This window comes from Barbatula barbatula (assembly GCF_947034865.1).
Source record: "Barbatula barbatula genome assembly, chromosome: 6".
Taxonomy (NCBI): domain Eukaryota; kingdom Metazoa; phylum Chordata; class Actinopteri; order Cypriniformes; family Nemacheilidae; genus Barbatula; species Barbatula barbatula.
Window position 1 is genome coordinate 15,082,289 of NC_136765.1, and position 27,947 is coordinate 15,110,235.

Below are 27,947 nucleotides of genomic sequence, written 5' to 3' on the forward strand. Positions count from 1 at the left end.
GACCTCCACAGAAAAGACTGCGGTGGGAAAAACAGCGTTTACTTGAACACAGCACAGCCCCAGATTCCAAACAGGTGGCAGTCTCTCTGCTTAGCAACATTTGTTATGGAGGTCTTTTGATGAGGTTATATGAAATAACGGCAGGAGGGAACTGTTCCCCACCAGGTAACCATGGGCAGTATATGGTGGGAATGTAGGCTGCTATATTAGATTGGTGTTCTCTGTGCATGGAGTGGAGGGAAACAGCATGGCGGGTTAACTATTTCAGATCTTATGAGGAGCTGATGTAAAATTCGAACTCATCCTTTAGTGTGTTCTCATGAAGATATTGCCCTCTATTGACCAAACGCTGTAAACACTTGCTTTATTGCTAGCAGACATATCTGCAACCTTTTCAATTGAATTAGATTGACGTGTGTAATTTTATTGAAGCTACACCGAGTTTATGAGTCGATTTTGCAGTTTAATTTTAAGTCAAGAACAGTTTTACATAATTTTAAACATTTAGTTAAACATTTATTAGCTACAAATTAAATATCAAAAATGACATAAATACTCAAGAACTTGAGGGCAGCACATTAACTAAAAGAAAAAAAAAGTTATTTTTAGATTAGACACACTTATGACATGCTGGGCCATTCACCAAATGATTTCCAATAAAATAAAAGTGGAACATCAATATCCATCTTTTTGTTTGACATCTTTAAATAAGGCTCTGTATATGATGCCACTGACTTCATTAACTCAAGATAGTTCTTAAGCAGACTATTGGTGTACGTTTCTAACACCATGAGAAGATTGCTGAGATGTGTGTTCAGGTTCTCCGTGGTCATTCCGTTATACAGCTCCTGGACTTTGCTTTTGCTGAAGTCTTTCACTTCAGACAAACCTTTTTTGGCATCCCGTATCCGTTCGGGAATCTTCCGCATTACTTGCAGGTTCCCTGCCTCCTTGTAAATGCCTTCGATTTGGGAGGACAGCTCTTCCAGTTTTTTAGTCTTGAGAGAGTTCAGGAACTCTTCTGCCTTCTGGGTGTAAGCCCTAAAAGAGTTTAAGAGGTCCTGTAACACTTTCTCCATTTGTATTCTTGCCAGCATTATCTGATCCTTTGTAGATTTCAGGGCAGACTTTAGATTTTTCAAAATCAGCTTGCCACTAATAACTGTGGTGGTGCCAGGAAAAGTAAATTCTACTTTATTCAAGAAATCTGAAGCTGTGTCCGCAATGGTGTCCATGAGACTATTCAACCTTGTAGTAGCTCTATTAATTGCTTTTGTAATGGACTTCTTCATCCGAAGGTACAACTCTTGCCCAGTAAGCTTCTCTTCCAGCCCCGGCAGGTGGAATTTGGTGTTGCTCAAGAACGTCACGACGGCATCCAAGAGAACTCGCAGGTTTGACTCAAACTTTTGCAAGTGTTCATTAACTCTACTGGAGAATCTTTTGCTCAGGTCCTGGAGGTCAATCTTTTTACCCTGTTGTCTGAGCTGCTCGGCTGAGCCCTGCAGCGCATCAAAGACACGAGCGATTTCTTGGTAAGCTCTGTCGATGCTGCTGGAGAACACGTTCTTCAGTTTTATAGCGGCACGGTTCTGATCCAAGCCGAAGTGATCGACGTGATACTTGTTGAGGAACTTCTGAAGTGCTGCTGTGATGGAAGGAATTCTGTCTTTGAGGCCGATGAGTATGTCGGAAAGTCCATTCATAAAGTAGCCAACCTGAATGCTCAGCTTTTCAGAGTTTTTCAAGGTCACCTTGAAACTCATCAGGTCTGTATCCTTGTCAGGAGATGACTGCAGGAGCAATAGAACAAATTGTTGAAATAAAATGTAAGATCTTTGCACACATGTTTACATTGTATTAGTAGTTTCTTACCAAATATCTGCTGAACAGTTTCCCATAGAACTGAGATGGTGACCTCTTGGTGAACTGGAAGCCGATAAAGCCAGCTGCTGGTGAGGATATCGAGGATGTGATACCATTATTTTGCAATGCATAGCGAAAGCTTGCATCAGCAAAGGTCTGGCTTCTTAAATCAATATCCAGAGTATGTCTTGAGCCACTGTAAGCGGAAAAAAACATTTACATCAACTAATATTTACAATAATAAGCATTACATTTTGCTCTGAAAGCATAAACCACAATTAATGTACAGTACAGTACAGTAGTACAGTATTGTGTAGTATGCACAGTAAAATAAATATGAAACGGATTTGACACACAATATGTACGTGATCATGAAATGTAAGATTACCTGGAAAATGAAGATACATCACGTTTCATTCTGTGAAAATAACAAGTGGCATTAAGACTTTGGCATGACATGGTGATATTAAAATGTATCGGTCTGCCTGGGATAATTGGTCTCACCTTAAATTCTGATGTAGATCATGTTTCCATTTTATAATCATATCACTATGGGTAAAGGTAGACTCTCCATCAAGGTTTATAGCTCCATTCTCAAGAAGAATGGTGGCAATTGCTAAAATTGAATGGGGAAATATTCTCTAATGCTTTAAACTGTTATTCATAAATCTTTGATAAACAGTACTTGATGGTTTGCCGATCAGAAGATCACAAACATTCAAATATAATACTTTATTAATTATATATATATCACTATTCAAATGCATTTAAACCAAAATGATACGTTGAAAATTATTGTTTATTGATCTTTTTTTAAATTAATAAAATATGAAAAATAATTTGTAAAAGGTATAGTTTACCATCCAAGTCATACTCCAGCATCACCATTGTAGATTTACAGTTGGACTTCAACGTGCCAACCAATCCCGAATCCTGGTTTTCCATAGTTCCTGTCCATGTATTGTTATAAATTGGAGAGGAAACTTTCACAGTGGCCGACATGGCACCAAATGTTGGAATAAACACACCAGCTGGCAAGTGAAGTGATATCTCTGGGACGTCAATTTTTTGTTCAGGGATGGTAATGGTTGGCATCTCAAAATTACATAATATGCTTGTGATGTCTTCCAAATTTATTGTGTACTCGCCAATGTTAAATGTTTTGCGAAGGGTGAATGATGGGATGGTGATGTGATACTGTGGCAGATTTACAAACAGGTGAGCCATTTTGTCTTTCAGATATTTCGTTTTAGCATTTACGGCTGGGATTGCCACCTTTGGTAAACCGGGCAACATGATATCAAAGGCATTTGTGCTGATCTCATTGGGGATTTCTAGATTTTGCAAATCAACGACAAAAGTCGACACATGGAGAGTGGTGAAAGGGAATGTAAATTCTGGAACTGTTACAACCGGTGGAATTGAAATGAAGTCTGGCAGATCAGCTTCTTCAAATCGCTTATCCACCTCTCGAATCATTTGTGGAATCTTTTTAAACCAATCTGGAACTCCAAGTGTTATTTGTGGGAAATAAAAAATGACACTATTTTCCATTACTTCTGCAGGCATTGCAAACAGCGTTCCCTCCGTGCTCTTGGTGTACATCAAAGCAGTCGAGGCATTGAGGAACTGTAATTGGTCAGCACTTGTGACTTCGCCAAATTTTAATATGTCCCATAGATTCTTTTGGTACACTGGCAACTTAATAGATCTCAAGAACGCAAAATGCCCCTCAATGGATTTTGAGATTTCCAAACGTATTTCAGATTGATCGTTTGACAGTGTCAGATCGTACGAATGGATTAGTGTTGCCAATTGTTCCTTGCCACTCCAGTGCAATCCTTGCTTGTCTGAAGTGATAGAAAGATCTGCGTTATGCACTATGCCTGCCTTACCGAGGTTACTTGGCTGCGATATGTCGATATCAACATTCACTGACAGTATAGTCAATGGAACAAACTCAAGCGTTGCCCTAATACTCTGCTTTCCATTGGTTGAAAAAGATGCAAGACTAGCTCCATTGGTGCTTGTATAAAATGCAGTGGCATAAATACGCCGCAAAGAAGCCTCAACAGCAAGGTTCTCCGTAATGTCTACTTTCCAGATGTTAGCCTTTTGATGGTCGACTTTAGAGGTCAGATCAGTTTTCGATGTGGAACGAAGCCCATTGGCATTCAGATAAAATGTGGCTTCATTGTCTAAGGATCCAGCTAAATATACACTCTCCATTATATCTAAATCTGTTGATCCTTTCCAAGTGTTCTCCAAAGACAAATAAGATGATAATACCTCAAGAGCAACATTGTGATCTATTCTTCCAGACCCTTGTATCTTGATTAGGGGTAAATCGTAGTTGTAGCCAAGTTTGATCTCAGATAGAATATTTGGTTTAGATTTCAAATTCCCACGAAGCACATGATTCAGATCCATTGTAAAAGCTGAAAGGTTTACTGCAGCAATGTTTGTTAAGGATGCCTCCATATTCCTCTTGGTAAAACTGATAGTACTTTCATGACTACATTTTGCATTCCTATGTTCCAAGGTGAGGGCTGTGGCCATCTTTAGACATCTCTTTTTATTGATGGTGGTACTGCCATCAAGTTTGACCTTTAGGACATCAAACACAGATGTTGACAAGACATCAAACTTGGCCACAATGTCAGACTGATTGTACAAGCCACCATTGGCGTTCAAAGTTATTACTGGAGATTTCATCGAGAAATCATATGTTATATTTCCAAATGCAGGTATCATGAAGTTATTTTGAATGTCTGGTATTGTCAATGTGGGCAGAGTCAAGTCTCTCAGTGTCTGGGGTACATGCAGGACCGGCAGCTCTAAAAATGGAAGTACGAGAGTGTATGATGGCACGTAAAAACCTATCAGAGGAACTTTAAAACTTGGTGTGCTGACCTCTTTAGGTATGAAATAATTGACTGCCGGCAATTCGGCTGTGAAGGCCGAAACCTCAATGTTCAATATGGGTATGCTATATCCAGGAACTCTGAAATATCTTGGTGGCTGGTTTGATGTGTCAATGTTGTACTTTCTAAACTGAATTCTGGCTTTGTTGTAGGAATTTGTGAGGGCATCAAAAATGTGGTCTCTTCCAAGTTCAAACTGCAAATTTAAGAGCTTTGCATTTTCATTAAAGGCTTTGTAAATAGGATCAAGGTATAGATCAAACATGTGCTTTTCAGGGTTTTTCTGATACGAGAGCTTAAAATCAATGTCAAATGACTGTTGAGGTGTAATCAGAAAGTCTTTAAGGCCAAAATCTTCCCAAAGCGAGAGGTCTTTGATTTGGGGTGTTTTCATGTCCGTGTATGGGATTGTCATCTCAGGAACACTAAGCGGAACAGTCAAGAAGTCAAGATTGGCTTCACCATCTACAAATGCATAAATTCCAGCTTCGTTTTCGCCATTATCCATAGTGAAGTTGTGTTTGTATTTGTACTGGTTAAAGCGAGCCAGACTGACCCAAAAAGCATGTTGTTTATTGTTATTTAAAATAAGTCCAAAATCATCTTGAAGATCAATCTTTCCGGTTAGTTTTAGTGGCAAGAGGACTTTGGTGTTCCCTTTGTTTTTGCAATCGAGTGTTATCTCAAAGGGTTGTGCCAAGAACTCACACGAGTTGGATATAGTCCCACTCACTTTTCCAGTGAGCTCAGCATTATGTGATATTTCTATTGCCATTCGGATGTCCTCCAGTTGAGCATTTCCTTTTAGCGTTAGAACGCTGCTTTTGATAAATGGTGTTTCTACTTCAGATGTGGCATCAACTGTAATGTGGCTCAGGATGACAGACTCTGCATTAACCGACTGCTTCATTTTCAGGGTTCTGCTGTTTGTATCTCCATCAAAATTAAGCTTTGCAGTTCCAGCATTGACAATGAACTCCATATTACTCTTGTGTGTAATTTCATCAGAGAAGTCGCTGGCTGACCTGGCAAATCTTGAGGGAATTGATGAAGTCCACTTTCCACTTCCCACCGTTCCACATTTCACAGATATGGTGCCAGATTCAAAACGAACTTCTGTTGTTTTGGTTATTGTAGCCTGACTGGAGAAATCTATGTTGGGGATGTTCAGATTATGGTTGTAGGTTGTGTCTATATTAGCAGATATTCCATTCTTTAGAGCAACAGCTATATTGTTTATCAAATTAGCTGTGTATATGTGAGTGGTGGCTTTGGCAGATGTCTTGGCTGATGCTTCTGCTGAAGAAGAACTTAGGATGACAGAACCTTCATGATCGAAAGCAAAGGCAATGTGATTGAGTTTCATTGTCTCACTAATGACCATTTTTCTCATTTTTGGAGCTTCAATTTGAAGCATTGCATCCAAAACATAGTTGAGGAGGTCAAGGCTTGACTTTCCCTCTGAGTTAAAACTGGCTTTAAACTGTGGAGATTTGGGCGCTTTTGTTGTGTTTTCAAGAGCAGTTGAAGTCAACAGTGTATAGTATGGAGAATCTAATTTAAGTTCTCCATAAAGCTTGCCAAAAGCTGGTAAACATGGTTCAAGTGAAACCTGAGGGAGCTTGACTTCAGGAATAGGCAACATGGTGATCTCAAAAGTCTCCAGATTTAGTTTCGGCACAATGACCTCTGGGAATTTAATCTCCGTAAGAGTAATCTCTGAAAATGTTAAATCAGGCAAATCAGAAAGATAAAGAACTCGTAAATCCCCAAATATGGCCTCAGGATCCACTACTGGAATTTCTATCTGGCGGATTTTGTCGATGAGGTCAACAATGTGCTGCTTGATTTTCTCAAAGTCAATTGTGATGGAAGGAATACTAAATAAATCCCAAATTGTGAACCCCGGCATTGTTATCACTGATGGAATTGTAATGTCCTGTATCCTTGCCATTTTAATCTTAAACTCAGGAACCTCAAGAGTTGTGAATGGAAGAGTAAAAGGAGGTATTTCAAATTCTGCCGTTTTAAGAGCATCGAGGACTCCCTCCACAGCTTGAGTGATCTGATTGAGGAATTCCTTATCTTCAGTCATCTTCTTAATTTCCTCAATGAAGTTTGTGAACTGTGTTAAGGTGTATTCAATCACATTAACATACAAACCACTTGTCCTTTCTAAGTAAACCGAGATTTCATCTCTTATGTCCATATCACTGATTCTTTGTCTCACATCCTCAAGAATGTCCTGGACTTTCAGTTTTATGTCTTTATATGCAGTAGTGTCAAGTATTTCCAAAATTTTCCTGCAAACCTCAGCTATCCTTGTATTTTTTAATTTCTCCAAGTAATCAACAACGGTTACTTGCATCTCTTTTAGAAACTCCCTGGATGCCTCTATTTTTTGTGGGATTTCATAAACTTCATTAATCTGCTTATTAATGTAACTTACAATTTCATTATTCTTTACATTTACTTTATCAACAAAACTGTTGTAGTTGAACGTTCTTAAAGTCTCTACAATCCACTGAATGTACTCATTGATGTAATCAATAATCTCATTAAAATCCATAAGCTTTAACAGACTGACAATACTGTCTAAGAGTTGTGTAACTTTGTCTGAGATATACTCAAATGGGATGGATTTTAAAGTATCTACAACAGCCTGTAGCAGCTCTTGGATTCTGTATTGCTTGACTAATACAATCGCCTGGTCGATAACAACTTCAATTTTTTTGTCAATTTCATACCTTAAAATAAGCTCCTGTGCATTTAGGTATACGCTATTGATTTTTTCAGGAATTTCGTATTCCTCTATCCAGTTGACAATGACATCTTTCATAGAATCCAGCACTTTCTCAATGTCTTCATAAGGAATTTGTTCAGACAGCTGCTGTACATACGGAGTCAAATCAATCGAGATTAAATAGTCTTTAAATTCCTGAAGAAGCTTTTTGATGTCAAATTCTTCAACTGCACTCTTTACTTGAATGAGTATATCTTGAAGGTTGGCTTTAATCATATATTTTGCCTCCAGTTGTTTCAACCAAGCAGCGCTGTCCTGCAGCTTTTGCAAATCCATTTGTCTAATTATATCTTCAACAGCATCAATAAATTGGATAATTGTTTTGGTTATTTCATATTTGTCATCAAATGCTTTAACCTCATCTTCAATTTGCATCAACATGTTTGACACAAAGTTTACCCATGATCCATTATCGATGCCATCTTTGATTTGAACCGCAAGATCTCTAATTTTGGTTGCCAAATCAATAATTTCTTTACCAGAAGCCTCCTTGAATTTCTCAGCATATGCTTCAAGATCTTCTATTGTAATTGTGTAGTCATGTATCAGGGAAATCAGCTTGTTCTTGACATTGTTTACTTTGTTCTCTAGGTCCATGTCAACTAAGATGTCATTTACTTTCTTAGGAAGCTCATCCAAGTTGGCCCTAAACTGACCAATGAAACCATTGATATCAATACTGTTGAGGGAGTTTTGAAGGGACTCAAACTGAAAAAGAATTGCGTTTTTAATTTTTTCAAAGGCAATGGGAAGGCTCTCAATGAATGGAAAGTAGATTGCATGACAGTCACTGTTCTTGTCATATTTGAGAAATCCGGACGTACTAAACTTTTGATTGTCTAATGGAATATAAGTAGATTTTGTTTCTGTATTAAAAATATTTGTTTGAAGTACTCCAGATAGCTGGATCCCCATCTCGGTTTCTTTGTTGTATATACTGACATCTTGGTTGTATGCGTGGTTATTTAGCTTAGATTTGAACTTCCACATCACAGATTGTTCATTAGGTATCAGCAAGCATTCACACTTATTTTCTATCTGTGTCTCTGCTGACTTTCCATTTGGAAACACATGTACAATGGAAGCCCTCCAGTCATGAGACTTGGTGATGGCTAAAGGCTCAGCTTTCAAGAGGAACTTGCTATAGAGTTGACCAGTGTGCTTGCCATAATACTTCACTGAGCCATCGCTGTTCATAATTGCATCAACTGTGAGGCTAAATGGCACAGCCATTGTGCGAAGGGTATTTTCAAGACGAAAAGCCTTAGAGTTTACTTCTGTCTTGAGGTTCATAACAGATGATAATCCTGCAAAATCCAGATCTAAATTGTTACTAAAATGGGAATCACAAACTTTTGCAGTTGTATCACATTTGATAGTGCCAGCAAGATATGCGTATGTCAATTGACAGCTGTGCTTGATGTTATCTTCCCTGACCTTTCCATTAATGCTTCCAGTGACGTCTATCTTAAATGGCTCCATCCTAAATTGGCCGTCACTATGGAGTCCGATATCAAACATCTCAAGGTCATTATCTGCACTTATTGAAGTGAAAAAAGGCCTCATAATAACCTTGATGTCGTGGTTGTAGGCTGCTCCATCACAAATAAAATTGTTTGTTTTTGAGCGGAAAGCCAAGGTCCATAAGGTTATAGTCAGCGTATTAGTGCACTCAGATCTCATATTCCGCAAAGTACCCATCATGGCGTTAGAAAGACTCAGACCTTGTCTATTAATACCCAGGTTTATTGCATTTCTTGCAGTTCCATCGAAAGCATTCCCTTTGAAAACAATGGTTAGATTAGCCTCCTTGGGTGAAATCTTACCCTCCGTACTGACCTCAAATGATTTATCATTGGATGATCCTTTTGATACAAGAGACATGGAGGCTCCATTGTAATCAATGCCACCATTGAAGATATTCTCAAAAGTCAAAGAGCTTCTGTGAACTGTCGTTGTGCAACTTGTGTTTAAGCCATCTTTTCCAAAAGAAAGTGTACCTTTGTGTGCACCACGCCCGTCTTCAAAATTGAGTGAACCCTCAATGTCCATTTCAAGGCCTTTGGCATTTAGGGATCCAGTAAGAAGGGAGTAAGCATGATCTGCTTGGCATTCAACATTTAGACTGGCTTGTATACTTTGGGTGACACCAAGTTCACCTTTACAGCGAAGGACTTTTCCAAGAGCTGCTACACTGCCATCTGACTTCAACGATAACTGGCCGTTCTTGTGCTTCAACTCCACCACATGCTTTAGGACATCATTTTGCATGTTTGTTTTGGAGAAAAGCGAGAGCTCTCCATTTACATATGACCCCTTGATCATATTCTGACCCTGGATGACTGTGGAGTCAAACTTCATACTAGATTCTCCTTTTCCTTCTCTTTTAGGTATATTGTAGACGTAGGATTGGCTAAGTGTGGAGTTGGCATAAAGACATCCTATTTTCATGAATCCATCCAAGTTCCCATCTCCAATGACCTCATCACTTGTGGTAGCTGATTGAGCTGAATAACACAGCGATGTCTGCAGACCAAGTGGGCTCGATGCTTCAATTTTGTAGCTGGTTTTACCACTGATTTTATCAGCCATGCTCATAGTTTCAAAGGCGCTCATGCTGGCATCAAGCAAACAATTATTGATGGAGCCATTTACAAGATACTTCCAAGTATCATACACCGTACCAGTGATCATGCCCATACCTGTGTGAAAAGACAATTTAATATTAAATCATTTAAAACAATAATTTAAACAGGTAAATATATAAATATATATAAAATTGTAAATATTGTATAAGTCAAGTTGAATATATGCATTTCCATTCAATGTGGTTCATTAAATCTGAGAAGCAATTATGTCATGTTTGTGTTTAAGGAAAGTTGACTTTTTAAAGGGGCCCTATGACACGGCTAAAACAAATTTTATCATTTGTTTTGGATGTAATGCAATGTGTATACACGACTGAAGGATTAAAAAACACTGTATTTTCCGAATACTGTGCATGTTTGGGCGGTCTTAGTCGAATCATCCCACGAACTGACGTAGATTTGTGGGGTGTGATTACACGAGGCATTTCAGGCAGGTCTTGGTGAGCATTTTATTTTAGATAGAATGCATCTTTTGTTCCGACACTTGAATTTTTGCAATTTTACGTGTCTAAAGACACAGAAAAACAGGTATTCACGCCATATGATCCCTTTAATGGAATAATTCGCCCAAAAATGATTTTTAATATGTTAATATTTACTTTCTTCAGCTGGACACAATTTTTGTAATTTGGAAAAATGGCGGCATGCCTGCTACATTTAAATCAACGCCAAATCACATTGGTTGTTGCATGTCTCAGAACCAATAAGATTCAACATGGATTTATTGGGTGAACTATTACTTTAATTCTTTGGCCTGGAACACAAGCAAGACGAATGTCACAATTTAAAAAATAACAATTTATACACACATTTGTTCTGGTCGTGTTTCGTGAATAAAGTGTTAAGAAAGACCTGAATTAAAAATACCTTCAATGTTGTATGAGAGGCATTTCACAGGACAGCTGGCCATCACTTTGTATGCAGCAATATAAGTAGGTACATCAACAGTGTTATTTCCTCCAGTTATGGAGCCCTCCCAGTCATACAAGTTGCTCTTCATCTTAGTAGACACTTCTGCTAACCCCAACATAGGTAAAGAGAAGTCTAAACTCCGGGGAATTGTGAATGATGGAATTTTATAATTTCTCTGAGGAATCTCCAGTCCAATGAGGGGAATCTGAATACGTGGGAGTGTGATGGTGGGGGGGATGTTCAGTTCAGAAGACGATTTTCCTCCCAGGAGAATGGGGAGTGAAATGGGGATTCTGCCTTTGTTGAACTGGTATCTCATCAAAGAATTACTGAACATGGAAGAAACATAAGAGATTAACCAGGCACAAAATATACCAATAAACACAGATAATTTAATATAAATAGATTGATTCTCACAATGTAAAAAATAATTGCGCAGGTAAAGATGGAAGGGTGAGCTCTAGTGTGCTTCTCTTGCTTCTCTCAATATTTACAAATGAACTACCTGACGAGAATTTATCCAGCCAAATATTCATTGCCTATGGCAAAAAAAACAAATGATGAAATATTCAGAATATCTTCAACAAATATAAATATCTTCAGCAAAACTATTCCAACATTTAATTACAATTAGGCGTAACATTTTACAAGGTTGTATTTCTGAACTTGGTAAATGCATTAGCTAACTTAAACTAACTTGAACAATATAGTTTTTAGCATTTATTCATCTTTGTTAATGTTTTTGATACAGTTATCAATGTTAGTTTACGTGCATTAACTAATGTTTTTTAGTAAATATTGTTATTTGTTAGTTAATGTCGGCTAATGCATGAACTTAGTTAACAAAAGGTTGTATTTGATAGTAATGTTACCCCAAAAGGATATCAGTAGTAAACATTGAAATGATAATAATAAATACGGCTATACATATATTAAGCATTTGTTTCTGTATGTCAAATACATTTATTTATTTATTTTTATTTTACCTCACAAATGTTCTAGCATACCTCACTTCTGGCAATGATGTCACCGTGAAACAAGGATTTAAATGTAATGTAAATTAAGTGTTTTGTTGGGTACACTCACCTCTAACACTTTAGAAACAATGTGACGAAGCTTCATATCAGTCTTGGTGACTTTCTGATCAAGCATGTCATCAATACTTGCCTGCAGCTGGCTGCGATAACCCTCCATATTGGGGAAAAGTTTCTCAACCTCAATGTTTGAATCTGACTTCATCTCAAGTTCAACCTTGTTATTATCTGCACAGTCATCCACAAAATTGTTCAGAACTCAGTAAGGGTTGAATGATTCAAGGACTGCATTTAAAATCAAAGTTTTATTACCGTATCTGAGGATGGCCTTCTGCACAGATGTGGTCTCTGGCATGTTTAAGGCGGTTTCGAGTTGAAGGATGACGCCATTTGTGTTTTTTAGAGAGGCTGTTAGAGAGGTTTCCATCTGAATTGCAGGTATTGTCATCTGAAGCTCAAGCAAACCGTCCTTCACAGACTGCAGCCTAATCAGAAACACATATTTAGATGAGCATTAAACAGACATTGGCCATCTACTTGTTATGATATTTCAAAATAAAAGTCTTTAGAAAACCATACTTGTACATGCTAAGCTGATCTGTCAACAAAACTTATTTCAGATACAGTAATAAAAAGGGTTTGCTTTTAAGATGTTTTAAAGATAAAACATTAATTTAAGAAACATGAATTTAGGCATGAATTTAGTTTACAGTACCTGGCACGTCCAGTTAGAGAAAGTTGGGGGATGTTTCGGTTAGTGACATCGATTGTAATACCACGCATCTTTTTTCCTTTACCGGTGGTATCTGTTACTGCAAACTTCATGCCTGCTTCAAGGTCATAATCAGGGATATGAAGGTCACTGCTGACAATATTCTTATTGCGGTTGTATTTCACTACCGCTGTGGCCTCAGTTGGTTCACCACCTTGAAAAAAAGAAGACCTCTGATAATAAAAACATTATTAACTGAGGGTAAAAAACATTAGAAATGTCCTGGCGACTTACCCTCGGCCCTCAGAACGATCTTTACAGAGTCGACTTTATGACGGCCTTCCTTGCCCTCCCTCAACAATTCATAAGAAACAGTTGCCGTATACTCAGTTACTTCTCCTATAGATTGAAGTTCAAATGCAAGCCTGGAACAAAATTGTGTATTTTTAGGTTAATGGACTGTAAAAGCACAGCACAAGTGCCTTGAGATACAAAAAAAACTATATTCACACAGAGCACAACAAAAAAACACTTTCTGTAAGAAAGGTAAACATGTTTTGTTGACTTCTCACCTTGTTTCTCCCGTGAGAGGATAGTATGGGGCATTATTAGTAGAACTGGCATTTGAGTACCGCAAAATAGTGCAAAAGCTCATCCCAGGAAAAACAGGATTACACTCTGTAGAATCAGTCCTGTCCTCTACCATAGAGGGAACAATTTTAGTCTGAGTGGACGTCACAGAGAGCAACTTGTTGCTGTTGTAGAAGAAAGATTATAAACATTAGCTGCATTTCCTTAAAATGGAAGAAATTGAAACTGCAAATATGCCCTACACATCAAATTCACAAAAAGGCAATACATTTTATCGCAAAAAATCCACTTGAATATTTCACAAAACGGCAATGGTACATTTTTTTCACATTTACAATTCAGCTAGTGTACGTAAGTCAAGGCCAGTCCTCAAACAATAAATTAAATATAAAAATCCATCATGATATAGGATGTAAAGAGTAAAACAGTCATACATTATTTTAATAATTACTACTTTGAAAATGATAAACTTTTACACAAAGTAAAACCTTTTTGCAGTGTCGTTTTCAACTACTAAAACGTTATGAAATAATGTGTGTTTGGTTAGCTGGGATAATTGTTGGTGAAGGGCATTGTACCTGATGCTGAAGAGCTGGATGTTTCCCTCTGGTGCAGGGATGGAGAGCTTAATTTGATTGTTACTCATGATGATCTTGGCGTTCAAAGCACTTTCATGGTACATGCTTGTGTGTGCTTCAATTGCAGCTGAAACAAACTCCGGGATATAAACGCCCATTTGGGTAATAAACTCCACCCCCACAGATGGCATGAATGAAAGCTGTTGCTGTGAATGATGATAAATCATTAACAAATTGCAACATATTTGTTACGCGTTAACATGCAAAATGTGATGGATTACCATCTGACGATCAATGGTTAGACCTCCTTTTGCTCCAGGGGCCAAAACACCAGAGAGAGAAAACTTCAGTGGAAATCCAGCACTTGTAGGTAGCGTAAAGGCTTTGTCCAGGAACATGTAGTGGACAAAAACTTCATTGTCTAAACTTGATGTTAACTTTTTTATCAACTGCAATGATAAGAGAAAATCTTTGTTATAAACACATATCTTGAATTTTAGAGCAATAGTTAAAATATCATGTTTCTAAAATCTTACATTCATAGGCACCAACTTGAAAATGTCTGTGTATGCGTTAATATTCTGAATGATTTTAGTAAGCTCATTGGTTTTCATGTATCCCAGTTCTGTTCCCAAAATCCGAAGATAGGCCATGGCATTAGGGGCTTCTTCAATCTCTTGGAGACGTTTATAAAACTGAGAAAAGTATTCTTCGATACTCCTCATTATATTCTGAGGAACCTAAGGAAGCACAAGTGTTTATGCATTATTTATCAACTGCATGATTTTTATCTTCTACCTTAAAGGAAATTAAGATAATTTACCTGTCTTTTCATCTTTTGACCTCTCATGGGAGAAACCCATTTATCCAAAACATGTTTCACTGGATGAGGAATCTTCTCATTCACCCAGTACATTGCTTTTGAGATTGAATCAGGAAAGAAACCATTTTCACCAAAGAGAACCTCAATGGCCGGCTCAAAGCCCTCACCTTCAACACCAATCTGAGAGAAGAAGTGATCAAATGGATTTAGTAATGGGAACAGTAAAAATAAAAGAAACAAGGACAGAACTTGAAGATATACCAAATGCCCCCTTTACAAACACACTATTGTAGTACCTCTACTATTTCCGTGTTGAAATTGTCAAGGGTGGTGGCTAACATGACTTCTCTGGGAAGATAATTTGAAGAGTCGAAAATCATGTTGCTTTCTATTGAGCCAGCCCTCGGAAGATCAATTTTGTAATTCTGTGAGAACTTTGTGGAGTCCAAAGGGTTAACATTTACATCTCCCTTTAAGGCTTTAAGAATGTATTCTTTAGCTCTAAACAAATAACAAAACAAGCAAATTTAGTTTTGGGTTTGAGAACTTTGACCTCAACACTTCATAACACAAATTTGAATCATTTGAGTGTATAGAACAAATGAACTGTAATGGAAGGCAAATTCTGTAAAAATATTGATGTACATACGTGCTCAAATTTGGATCTTCTGACTCCAGTATGTTGGTGATATGAGAGGAGACAAAGCTCTTAACCTGCTCATTTGGCTCTGTCTTAAATGTCCTCAGAACCGTGTTTGCTATCTCAGGGTTTCTCATTAGCATGAGATATGCAGCGATGCGTTTTTGAACCGATGCCTGTTGATTCTCATACTGTTGTATAAGGACACGTCTCACCTAGGAACGAGAAATCAAATCAGTTTTATGAATCAACCTCTTCAAGCACTCAAAAAACAAACAATGGCCATTGATGCATCTTTAAAGAACCATTAATATGGAATCAGGATAAAGAGATGTGATTTACATCTGAGTCCATTTCCATGAGCCTGAAAGCATGAATAGCTGCTTTTTGTACTGGAAGTGATGCGTAGGTCTGGCTTATGCAGTTTAAAAGAGAAGTCTTCGTAGATGGAAATGCTTCTATGTACTTGCCCATAACACCAATAACCTGTTGAACAAATACAAATAATTATGGAATTCATAATCTGTGGACGAAAAAGGTAAAACAGACCATCGGAGCATGTGATGTGTACCCTTAAAGTGAGAAAAGTGCTGTCTTCATCTCCTGAGCAATCACCAAGCATGAACTCCATGAAATCAGCCACCTCCTTCATTTCAGGTGTTGATGCTGCTTGGTCCTGAGGAAGTCTAGGGGAAAACTACATTATTACAATTCAGCTTGAAAAGACACTTAGGGCCAGATTTACTAACAGCTTGTGGCAGCGCAAACACCTCTTTTGGTATAAAAAAATACTGTAAAAGTTACAAAGTGTAAAGGCGTGGACACTGTTTTTACGACTAATCTTATTGCATATGCATTTGTAGGAGTTTCCTCTTCTGACGCAAACTTTATGGGAGGAGAGTATTGAAATGAATCAAGAAATACGATTTACTAAGGTTTTCTCTCATCATCAGCTTTATCTAACAGCCACAAAAACGTCTTAAAGCCTGCGTTAATTTGCGCTGCTATGGGTAGATTGCGTTGGATATTATGGGAATTAAATAATGCACCTGTGTTTTTTTATATGCGGCTTGTAAGTAAATCACCTGCGCTATTTTGCCCTGTTTAGTAAATATGGCCCTTGGTGTTAAGATTAAGTTTGGAAAGACACTTACCGTTTCACTGTGTTGGCAAGAGCATACATGATGGCCTTGCTTGGCTTGTTCTGGGCCATACTCAACATATCTCTCACCCGCTGAGGGCTGGCCTGTGGCAAAAGACCCAAAGCGTAGACAATGGCGTCCACCTCTATAGCCGTCCCATCAAACATTCTGAGGATCTGCAAGATGGCACTGGTGCATTCATCAGTTCCACACTGAAAGAGCGCCTGCCATGTGAGCCACTCTGAGACCTTCATCATCTCTTCGGCTGCTTCAGACAGTGTCTCGTTTTTCATGCCGCGGACCTCAGACACCAGTTTATGGAAGAGGCTGGCCCTCTGCTGACTCTTTCCTGAGCTGGTCAGTGTGTTTAACTCGTTCATTGCGGCGAGCACATCATCTTTTGTTTGGATAGGAAGTTTGTCCTCCACTTCCTCCATGAAGAGCTTTCTCTCCAGAGTGTCTATTCGAAACAGAGTAAATTTTCCATTCAAACCGGTCAAAATCTGAATTTTTAAGCAAAATGAACCTACCATCTTTGTTGAAATATCGGTTGTTGATTTTTACAGAATCTTGCAAGGACAGAATTTGGTTCACTTCTGAGGAGATTCCATACTGCCCCCTGTAGGAGAAATGATAACATTAACACATATTGTTCGGACTGAGTTCTGTAATATTGTCGGTCACAGGAACACAAAACTAAACCCAGAAGGACAAGATTACGCACTCATGCGAGAACGGGATAAACAGATGCTTCTCTGTACACCGAGCCTCAGTCATGTGCTTTCTCCGGTTGTCAAACTGATAGTTGCAAGTCTGACTGCTTCTGATGAGCTTGGAAATAAGTCCATTCTGCAAATTACAGAAGTTGTTTCAGTGCTTTTATATGAGCTGGATTTTGAGGAATGGATATTGAATTAAGTATTGAATGTCTTACCAGGCCAGGTAAGAGAGAAAGAGGGCTGGTGGGGAGATTGTGAGGTGAGAAATGGCTGCAGTCTGACAGGTCTCTGACCACAGTGATGTCTGTGTCAATGTCCTTCTTTGTGTTGACGGTGAGTTCACTCTTGCAAATGCCATGAATTGTACTCTAAAAATTGAAAGGACAAGGAAGATTTAAAAAAATGGCAGATAAAATATATCTGGATTCTGTTTGATCAGATTTCTTGGCTTTTGGTCAAACATTCACACATTTCAAAGCAGGCTAGGATCGTACATTTGTAAAACATTCTTGCTGCCTTAAGTTATTAAGTAAACTATACAATTTTACTTTTTAAATGTTTTGCATTACTTTAACACATCAAAATAAGCAAACGACTTTTTACACAACTTTTTTTACTTTTAAGTTACGTAAACTCAACCACAGAAATTTGACTTCTAAACTAGACTTTAAAAGGCAACCTGTAATTTATAAATGATAATGTACTACTTATAAACATAAGGAAATTCAAACTTTTGGATCCTACTTAATAATGTACACAAATAATTGGTTATGTAAAGTTATGTACTGTTACTATGTCTGTTGTCTCTGTTTTTAACACACCATTTTTTCATTGTTATGTTCCTCCATGACCGGCACGAGAAGAGCAGAGATGATTCCTCTTTTGATGTTCAAAATATTTTCTGGCTCATCCTTCTCTGGGTAAATATAGACGTTGGTCACCTGTTCGACCACAAAATTCAGAGAGTTCCTGGGAAGACAGAACCCAATAACATTAGTTACTAGATTAAAAGATAAATTATCAAATGACAGAAGATACATTGCAAAAATTGTTTTTTAATCAGAATATACAGCCACGGAAAAAAGAAGAGACCATTCCAAATTTTTATTTAATCAGCATTTCTAGATGTATTGTGGGCATTCCAGTCCAGTGTTAGTTGTATTTCAATTAAATCAAACCTCAGGAGTAACAAAGTCAGCCGACAGCAATGTGAAAGACTGATAGCATGACGAGAAACATGAAAACTGTGAAAAAATGTAGGTTATTATGACAAAAAAAACTTTCCCTTAATACAAGTTTTACTGTTGTATTGCTTAGAGGTGAATATGGATTTGTTTTAGTTTTTTGTAGTATTTAAGGTCTGAAACAATACAGAGCATATTTTCTGTTATTTTCACCTGTTTCTCTAAACACATTGTTAAATAGTAAATTCAGAAAAACTGACAATTATTTTGAAAAAGTCTCTTAGTTTCTCCACAGCTGTTTATATAAGATATTTTTTGGCAGTATGCATATGAACACCACTTTTCCAGATGTTATGGGCTGTTCCACATACTTCTCCATGGCAACCTGAAAGGCCTCGGCTCCAGCAGCCTGTCTGAATACAGGTTGACCCTGTGCATCGATGACAGACACCTCGTTCAGGGTACATTCTGTTGTGTGAAGAACAAAGCTACACATTTGTGGGACATCCAGTTGAACCTGAGGAAAGTACACATACGTATTGTAAAAAAGTACTAGTCCTCGTAACACACGCATTTACGGTTGTGTTCAAAATAATAGCTTATAAAAATAGTTTTTAAAAAGTGAGTAAAGTACTTATAATAACTTATATTTCAATACGCAAATGCATTGGGAACGCTGTAAATTCTATTCTAATTCAAAACATGAAGAAAAAAGTATCAATTTTGATATTACTCTATAGAAAGTGGATTGTTAGGCTGTTAAAAAATTGCAGTGTCTATATTTTTCTTTACAAAGTCAAACATTTAGTGTATTAAATGAAAAATGCTTGAAGATTTAGCGTTCTTGTGCATCACTGTAATATTATTTGGTTGGTGGTACGCTGTTCTTCCGAGCAATGTCTGGAACGACCCATTTTACTCCGATTTTCAGAGAGAATTCACAGTACAGCATGTGCTGCCTTCGTCCTTAAATAAGGGCCACTTGTTAGACAACAGTTTTTTCACAGAATGATTTACATCGCTATTTATAGTCCACACTGCTATTATTTTGAACACGCCCTTTTCAATTAATTATTCAATTACACAGAATAAGCAGCATGCTAATTGGTTTTCTGTTGGTTTTCTACAACTCTACTTCACCTACTAGTAAAATATTGGCCATATAGAAATATAATTTCTACCAGAAACAGTGACTGATCTGGTAAGCGATGTTGGACTGCTATTATTTTGAACATAACTGTATATACAATCATTTTATTTTTACTTCTCTTGTACCTTACAAGTGATCTTTGGCCCATTCCTGAGGTTAGCTGTACCTGCCACCCCATTTCTGCTTTCTGCTGTATACTGATAAACATATTTTCTTAGATTCTTGAACCGTGCAGCCACTGAAAATTGAAAAAGAGAAATAGTGTTTAGTATGTTGATGCATTGCTTTTACATCATTTCAGTTAGTGCTGTGTAATCAGATGTACTGGGGACCTTTGGACCGTTTGTTGACAGAGTGGCCCCTAAATATTCAATACCCTTGACACATACACAGCAGGGTGCCAGGGTCCAGACCCGCTATCTTCCACAGTCAATAGTAACATCACACCAGTCTCAAAAAATCCTCCTCATTGGATGCATTCAGATGCTGAAGGCAAACCAAAAGAGAATTCCCTACCGAAGCACTTACATGGGCATATGGACGGCTGACCTTCTCCGTTGTCTTCCTCTGTGACCTCGGCAAAAGCTTCTAGAGTGGAAAATGAGGTTGAAATAAATACTTTCTGTAAACTAAGACTGAGCAGTTTCTTGAGTTAAAGAGGACAGCTGAAGACTTGACATAGAAAACCAAATACTATAACATAAATCATTTGAAGTGAGTTAATGTCCTAGTATAAACTTCATCATCACCAAATACTAGCTCTGTATAACTGAATGCAGTTGAATTCAATTCACAAATATTACCAACACAAACAATAATATTTGCAAGAAAAAAAATAAACAAGAAAAACAGGCATAAATACATTCGATACTTAAAATCTTACCAGCAAAGACATATGCACCGAGGAACAGAAACAGACACAGCTTAGTGTCCATTTCACTGGGCACTACAAAACTCTGGCCACTAAAAATACTAAATCTCTCTGATACCCACTCAGTGAAGGCTTTATAGTTCACCCCCCACCCCCAAGCCTATAACTGAAGCCTCATCCAATCAGACATTAGACAACAAAATGACAACTCTGGCTTGTTATTCAAAGTTCACAAAGACATTCAGCAAACATATACAACATGAGAAATAAAAAACAATATGCTGGATAAATACAAGACTTCTTTCTGTGCAACATGTAGATCTCTGAAAATGTTTCCAAGATTTGACTTTAAACATTCACAAAGGAAGATGACTTCTACTAAATTCTACTTTAATCTCATGTTATATTGTTCAATCCCCCAGTTTCCTATCCACGAGTAACCCTTTAATGTAATGGATTAACTCAATGTCCTAAGGGTGGAATGTTGTAACACTTGATTTACAGATATAATCAATATGCTAATTAAAGTACAGAGTATTGGAGTCCAAGCTTATACCTCAGACATGTTAAGCAACTGCCGTAGGTAGTATACTACAGAAGAGCATTGCATAATATTTATCTTTGCAATGCGATTTTCTGAACTGCAAAAAAAGTATTTAAAAAACTAAAATAAAAATAATTGCATGACTTCATTAGTCAATGCTTTAAGCAATCGTGTGTTTTGGTTTATAAAACATGCTATTAATAACTTTTTTATTGTTTAACTGCCCTTTTCTTATCAACATACATTAACAGTTACTTTGTGACTGTGATTAACTTTGTGTTTAAGGATGATGATGAATAAAGCTTTAAATGGAGATTTATGGAATTCACTTTTTACAACTTTGAAACATGTACGAAATAATTTGAAGAATGCTTGTGCTCATCCTAAGCATGCAGGTGTAAAACTGGACAATAAAAATGTTTTTGGAGATATAATGATGATGAAAATGTAAGTACTTCGTCAATGTTGGTGACAAATTCTTAAGGTTGCTGAATGAAACTGTGAGGCATTCCTCACTGTCCTCACTACAGCTGATGCGCTTAACTGCGCATGCGCTAAAAAGTCCGTCGAAGTTCCTGAACTTCGCACCTGACGCGTTCAGTTTCTAGCACGTACTGTAGTTCTATGTAGAAACATGTCTCGAGAGCGCGTTAAATTGCGTCGCAAATCAAAACATAAAAAGGAGGACAAATCCAAAATCGTCGAAATCGATGAGGATCAACAAACTAAGAAAATAAAAAAGACTCCGGACGAGACGCACCTGTCGGAATTGACTACCTGTGTGACAAAAAAGGAAAAGTCTGCCAAACAAGTCCACGTCGCTTTTCTTCCAGAGAAATACGAGCCCCTGGTTGAGGAGGAAATTACCGACAAACCACGAAAATGCAATGTCAAGAAAAGACAGGACAAATATAAAAGATTCAGAAAAGTATGTGCGTGTTGTCAAGCGTTTGTTTTGCCGATCGTACATTACTTTACATGTCATTGTATGACGACACTCCTCATGATACCCCGTAGCTTACGCAATATACCGCGAAAAATCATTTAAGATAATAACGATTTGATTTGATAGATATCTGTATACATTGGTTTGATTCAGTTTGTCCATCTGTTTTGCAGAATGTGGGGAAAGCGCTTCGCTACAGCTGGAAGTGTCTGGTGGTTGGATTGCAGAATGTCAGTTTGGGTTATTCAATGCCAGTGAGTGGAATTGTGCCTGAAATCTACAGAGCAAGATCTCATGTTTAAAACGGCACCTGCTGTTTAACTGAACTCAGAAGTGGAGTTATGACTATTTCCGACTTGTGTGCCAATGTTATCAAATGAAAAGGAGCGCACCAAACACGGGGATGTCAGGTTTTTGCTCAACCTCAAGTTTTATTCCAATATATTTTGTTTACTGTATGTACAGTATTCGCTGAACATCTGTCGTCATCAATGAGCATCAACGTGAATGTGAATGGATCATGAAAGAGACTAAATGTATGAATCAAAATTGCAGTTTGTCTTGTCGGGACCTGTTCAAAATGAAATGGCAGGTTGCTCAGGAGGTTATGGAGGGATATAGAGAGGTTTTTAAGTAGATTATTTGTGGAATAATGACTGAAGTAACTACAATTGTTGTGCTTTGTGCATTAGAAACGTCATTTGTCTTCAAGGAAATAGACAGAGAGCAATGGATGTAGACTGTAATGTTTTGTAATTATTTCAAAACATGTTGCACATTTTAGTATATTTTGCTGTGATTTTTTAAATAAGTCTGGTAAATATAATTTTATTTGGATAATTTATTAATTATAAATGAATTATATAAACGAATACTCATGTTATTTAAACCCTGATCTTTGCCTTGTCCACCGTTAGGTGGCAGTATTGTGCAGGACGAATTCTTATCCAGCAATCGCATTTCTTTAGGATATCCAAAAATTTCACGAGCTTTCCAAACACAGCAAGTGTTGCAGACACGTCTCATAAGTAAATTGTCTGTCATCTTACCAAGTTGATAGTATGATATTGATATATATTCTCCTGTGCTTAAGTATTTTTTCTCATAAGCATCCTGCCAAATAACTCACATAATTAAATAAATGATGTTGAACTGTCAGATCAATTATAATGGCTAAAGCAAAGAGTAATGCAGACCTACCCTTCTACCAAATTATTATTAATATAATACTACTAATAATAATTTCATAAATCTGTACGTATGTACAGTAGAGATTTCAATGTATTGTATTTCCCCATTCACAACACTCCTTCCCTCCTTGTTTGATGTATTCTTGATTGTTAGCCTACATTGTATTAATTTATAAATTAAATCCACATCAGGTATTTTCCTGCAGGTTCATTTCCAGTCATTTCATCATTATCTCAGATTTGTGAGCAGTGTACCTCTTAGACTGCGCACCTTATGCTTTTATGTTCCCGGCCTACACTACAAGGCACAGCAATGGAACATAACAAGTGTGATAAATGGCCAATATAGGCATTAACCAAAAAGATGGTCATCTGGGGGAGCAGCTGTTACCAAGATAAGAGTGTTTGAGACTTCAGCTAAATTTTTTTATTTATCAGAGGGCGTTGAGTGGGGAAGCATGGCTGAAATGTGATCTATGGGTTCATGGGTGTGTTCAACTGGCACTCGCACTCCGCACAGGTGCTATAACAAAACTTGACATAATAGGTGGGCTGTGATCACTCAATTATGAGATAAGCAAATACTCATGCTAAAAAAAGTAAAGTAAAGAATTTTAAACAACCATTTCACACAAGATTTTTTGCCTCTGAAGAAAATGATGCATTATATTATAGACCATTTTTAGCACATAAACGACATTGCACAATGCACAATATGTGATATTCCACCAGGATCACCACAGGAACTGACTAGGACCGCTTCACTGACTGTTTTTATCACTCCTTCACTAAACTATCTCAGACTATGCTGTCCTTGCAATTGTGTCACTCACACAGGCAGCAGCTAGCAAGTTAACAAACACACACGAAGCAGTTTATCCTTTCCAGAATGTTTACTTCTGTGACGCTTTCTATAGAAGATATGAAATTACAAACTGCACATTAATTTGTTTTGTACAATGTTAAATATAAACGCTGGCACTGCAAGAAGCAAATGCTGTACATGTGATGCGATAGGACTTTCTTTTATGATCATGTTATATTGATCACAGTTTAACTTCCAAGAATCAATATTATGTTAACACAAAATAGGAATGCTTACAGATTATCGATATAATAAGATATACATTTACAGGCTTATCTTTCTACAAGGTGTTGCAATAATCCAGCCTGGTTGATACAAATGCATGAATGATCAACTCCAGATTACTAGTGGACAGCATTGGTTTTATCTTGACTATTAACTGAATAATGTAAAAGCTGGTTTTCACCACTGTATTAACTTGTTTTAGCAGGTTCAAGTCTGAGTTAAAAAATACACCCACGTCTTTTGCATAAGGATGGATGTTTCGAGAGACCCCAGATGACTAGAAATAAGTGGAATTTAGGAGCAAACACAACCACTTCGGTTTTAGACTCGTTTAAATGGAGAAAGTTCAAAGTTTTTACTTCCGTCAGGCACTCAACCAATGTGGAACAGGACTTGTCCACTGGGTTTAATAGAGCATACAATTGCGTGTCATCGGCATAGCAGTGATAAGCGATGCCAAATTTCCTAAAAATAGACCCCAAGGGTAGCATGTATAAAGAAAACAGAATTCATATTATTATATTATACACTGCCCGTCCCAAAAAAAGGTTACCACCTGGATTTAACTAAGCAAATAGGTAAGAGCCTCCCGTTGGATTGGAGGTCTATAGGTTCAACAACGTGTGCCCAAAGAATGAGGTCAGCTGACTACTTGAATATACTGAATGACCAGGTTATAAATCAAGTCAAGTCAGCTTTATTTATATAGCGCTTTTTACAATTTTCATTATAACATCAATGGGTTTTCCCTGATGGCACAGACATATTCCAATTAAATATTAGACTTTTTCTTCTGACGTGCAGTGTATTTATTATATTATGTTGTACATATTAGCTGTGATTTGTGCCAAATAAGCATTACTTACCAGGTAATACTGTGGCTCAGTGGTTAGAGCATGGCTTTTAGCAATACCAAGGTCATGGGTTCGAACCAATGGGATCGCACATAGGGCTACTCAGATACAATGTATAGTATAATTCAATGTCAGTCGCTTTGCATAAAAGCGTCTGCCAAATGCGTAAATGTAATACCGTATTTTTTATTATTACATTTTTTGTTCGTAATAAAAGCGCAACAAAAATGTGTGTGTCAAGTTAAATTCCCACAAAACATGTTTTTGTTGATGATTCATGATAATAAATAATCAGAAATTACTGAATAATAACGAAGAACACTTAGTCAAAATGATCAAATGTTTCTGTTAACATTAAATATAAATGTTAATATTCTACTCAACTCAAGATTTATGCCTTTTTAAAACAAAATTGCTTTTTGTCTCACTATTATTTATAGCTGAATCTAATTAGATAGCATGGATTAAACTGTATCATGTCACTGATAAATGTTACATTTAACTTTAGCTCCCCTATTCTCAATAGTGTCAATTTGTATCTGTCAATAAATGTACACAAGGTGTTGTTTCAGGGATAAACCCCAAAGTCCTCTCGTCTATGATGTACATGTTCTCTAACAAAAAATAGACATCTGAGAATTTATGTGTCATGATTCCACTATCATGTCATGTTTATTCTTGGTCTTGCAGCGGAGTCATGGCATAGCCTTAGGTTTTGTGTGAGAAAGACATGGCTTTGTTTTGATTCTGACTTGCCATGTGCTTTCTCGTGTCTCGGCAGTGTTTCCCGCCCTTTTGTCTCGTTAGCCTTCCCATTAGTGTTTCATTACCTTCACCTGCCCCTTAGTAATTATCCTGTGTTTGTTCCCCTATTTAATTCCCTCTTGTCTATTGCCTTGTGCTCGTTCGTTGTACTGGTATGCTTTACCTGTTTCATGGTTAATGCCATGCCATGCCATGCCATGCCATGCCATGCCATGCCATGCCATGCCATGCCATGCCATGCCATGCCATGCCATGCCATGGAGTTGTTAGTCTAGTCAGTGTCAGTGTGAGTGTTCTGTTAGTCTAGGTGTTTTGTAGTTGTAGTTCTTGTCAAGTGTTTAGTCTTTAGTTAGTTCAGTTTATTGTGTACCCTGTTTTGTTACCCCCTCGTGGGTTTTTGTTTTGTTCCTGTTATTCATTAAAGTCCTTGTTAACCCCTTCATCCCGTTTTGCTGCCTGCACCTGGGTTCTCTGTCACAGTTCACGTCATTATGGGAGGCAGGAAGCTGCAATTATTAAAATTCTTCATTCAGCTCTTCCAGAGTTCAATCTTCAGCTGATCAGCTTGGCCTCTTGTGAGTTTACAGATTTTATGTATTTACTTCAAGATATAAGATAGTCTATTGACTCTATCATCTAAATAATCAGCCTTTGTCAATAAATATACGGGGTGTTGGTATTCTTCCCAGCACTTCAACACATTTACACGGAGTGTTTCATAATGTCTCACACAGACAGACCCACTCCATTCCAGTTATAATAACTGACCTACACAGAAAAAGGACCAACCTCTGCAATGGCCTAAGCATCACTAGTTGTTATGATATTTACATCTACTGGTTTCTTCAATTAAAACTATTTTGTAAAGTGTTGAGAAAGACAAGCATGAGATAAACTCTTTTAGATTAAAATAAATAACCAACACTAAAAGCAGTCCAAAATCCAAATAATTAGATTTCCCTGCGAAAGAAATAAGTGCAAAAGAAATAACTTCAACTAATACGGATTCTAGCCCTGACAGCAGTTTTTAATTTATCTTTGTTTTCATGATACACCAGAGAAGTTTTGGCTTATTGATCAACGATGGTGGACATTTTCTTCCAACATGAAGACCAAGTGTGGGCTGGCTGATTAACAGGTTCAGGCATCTCATTAATCATGCTACGCCAACACTATCTGCTTCCCACCTGATACACTTTCCAACTGACATTTGGCTATCCAGCCACCAATCTAGAAAAGGGCTATTTAAGCTAACGCAATATAACATCCTTTTTTTAGTCTTCACACCAAAACCTGTTGCAAAATAAAATAAGTTTTTTTATGACAAGACACATTAGCTGTAAGCTGGTAGAGCAAGTCAGGGATCCAATTTCTGTTGGGCGAAATTTATATAAAGTTACATAGACGGTCAGCAGCAACAACATTATATATTACGTTATTATATGTAAATGTGGCTCAACGTAACTTTTGGTGGACCTCCGTAAAAGAATCAATCACAAACTACATAGCTGGCAAAACTATGCAGGAAACAACTCCAGATGTGATACAAGCAAAATAATGTTTTAACATCTCAGAAAAACTACAGGTTGTCTCACATACAGCATGTAATGAATAAAAAAAGTCCCCCAGGCCCCCATCTTTACATTAGTAGAACATGTCAGAATGTTTATAAGGTCTTTAGATATTTACTGATCCACTGTATTCATTGTTTAATATAGGGGTGATATGACACGGCTAAAACGAATATTATCGTTTGTTTTATATATAATGCAATGTATACTCCTCTTTGCTCCACCTCTATAAAACGTGCAGATTTTCTACATAGCTCATCGCTCTGAAAAGCGAGGTGTGCTATGATTGGGCAGTTAACCAGTGCGTAGTGATTGATCGAATACTTCAAGCATGTGACGTAAATGTAACACTTCTTACAATATTTGGAACATCAGGGCCCAGTTTTTCAA

At 37.4% G+C, this 27,947-nt stretch overlaps 1 protein-coding gene across 1 annotated transcript; it reads right to left on the minus strand.

Moving 5' to 3' along the window:
- Positions 1-442: 442 nt before the first annotated feature.
- Positions 443-20,704, minus strand: apoba (apolipoprotein Ba). Its single transcript, XM_079459270.1, has 29 exons — positions 20,610-20,704; positions 20,255-20,314; positions 19,852-19,964; positions 18,948-19,093; positions 18,214-18,361; positions 17,608-17,760; positions 17,398-17,522; positions 17,204-17,292; positions 16,686-17,133; positions 16,103-16,217; positions 15,874-16,017; positions 15,541-15,746; positions 15,188-15,392; positions 14,892-15,071; positions 14,605-14,808; positions 14,350-14,517; positions 14,069-14,274; positions 13,472-13,654; positions 13,194-13,324; positions 12,903-13,113; positions 12,500-12,672; positions 12,240-12,415; positions 11,571-11,692; positions 11,109-11,482; positions 2,727-10,295; positions 2,371-2,482; positions 2,255-2,284; positions 1,876-2,062; positions 443-1,793 (listed from the first exon to the last, which is right to left on the minus strand). Exons 1-29 carry the CDS (start codon positions 20,659-20,661, stop codon positions 621-623), a joined length of 13,203 nt encoding a protein of 4,400 aa, XP_079315396.1. The 5' UTR covers positions 20,662-20,704; the 3' UTR covers positions 443-620.
- Between the last annotated feature and the right edge of the window lie 7,243 nt (positions 20,705-27,947).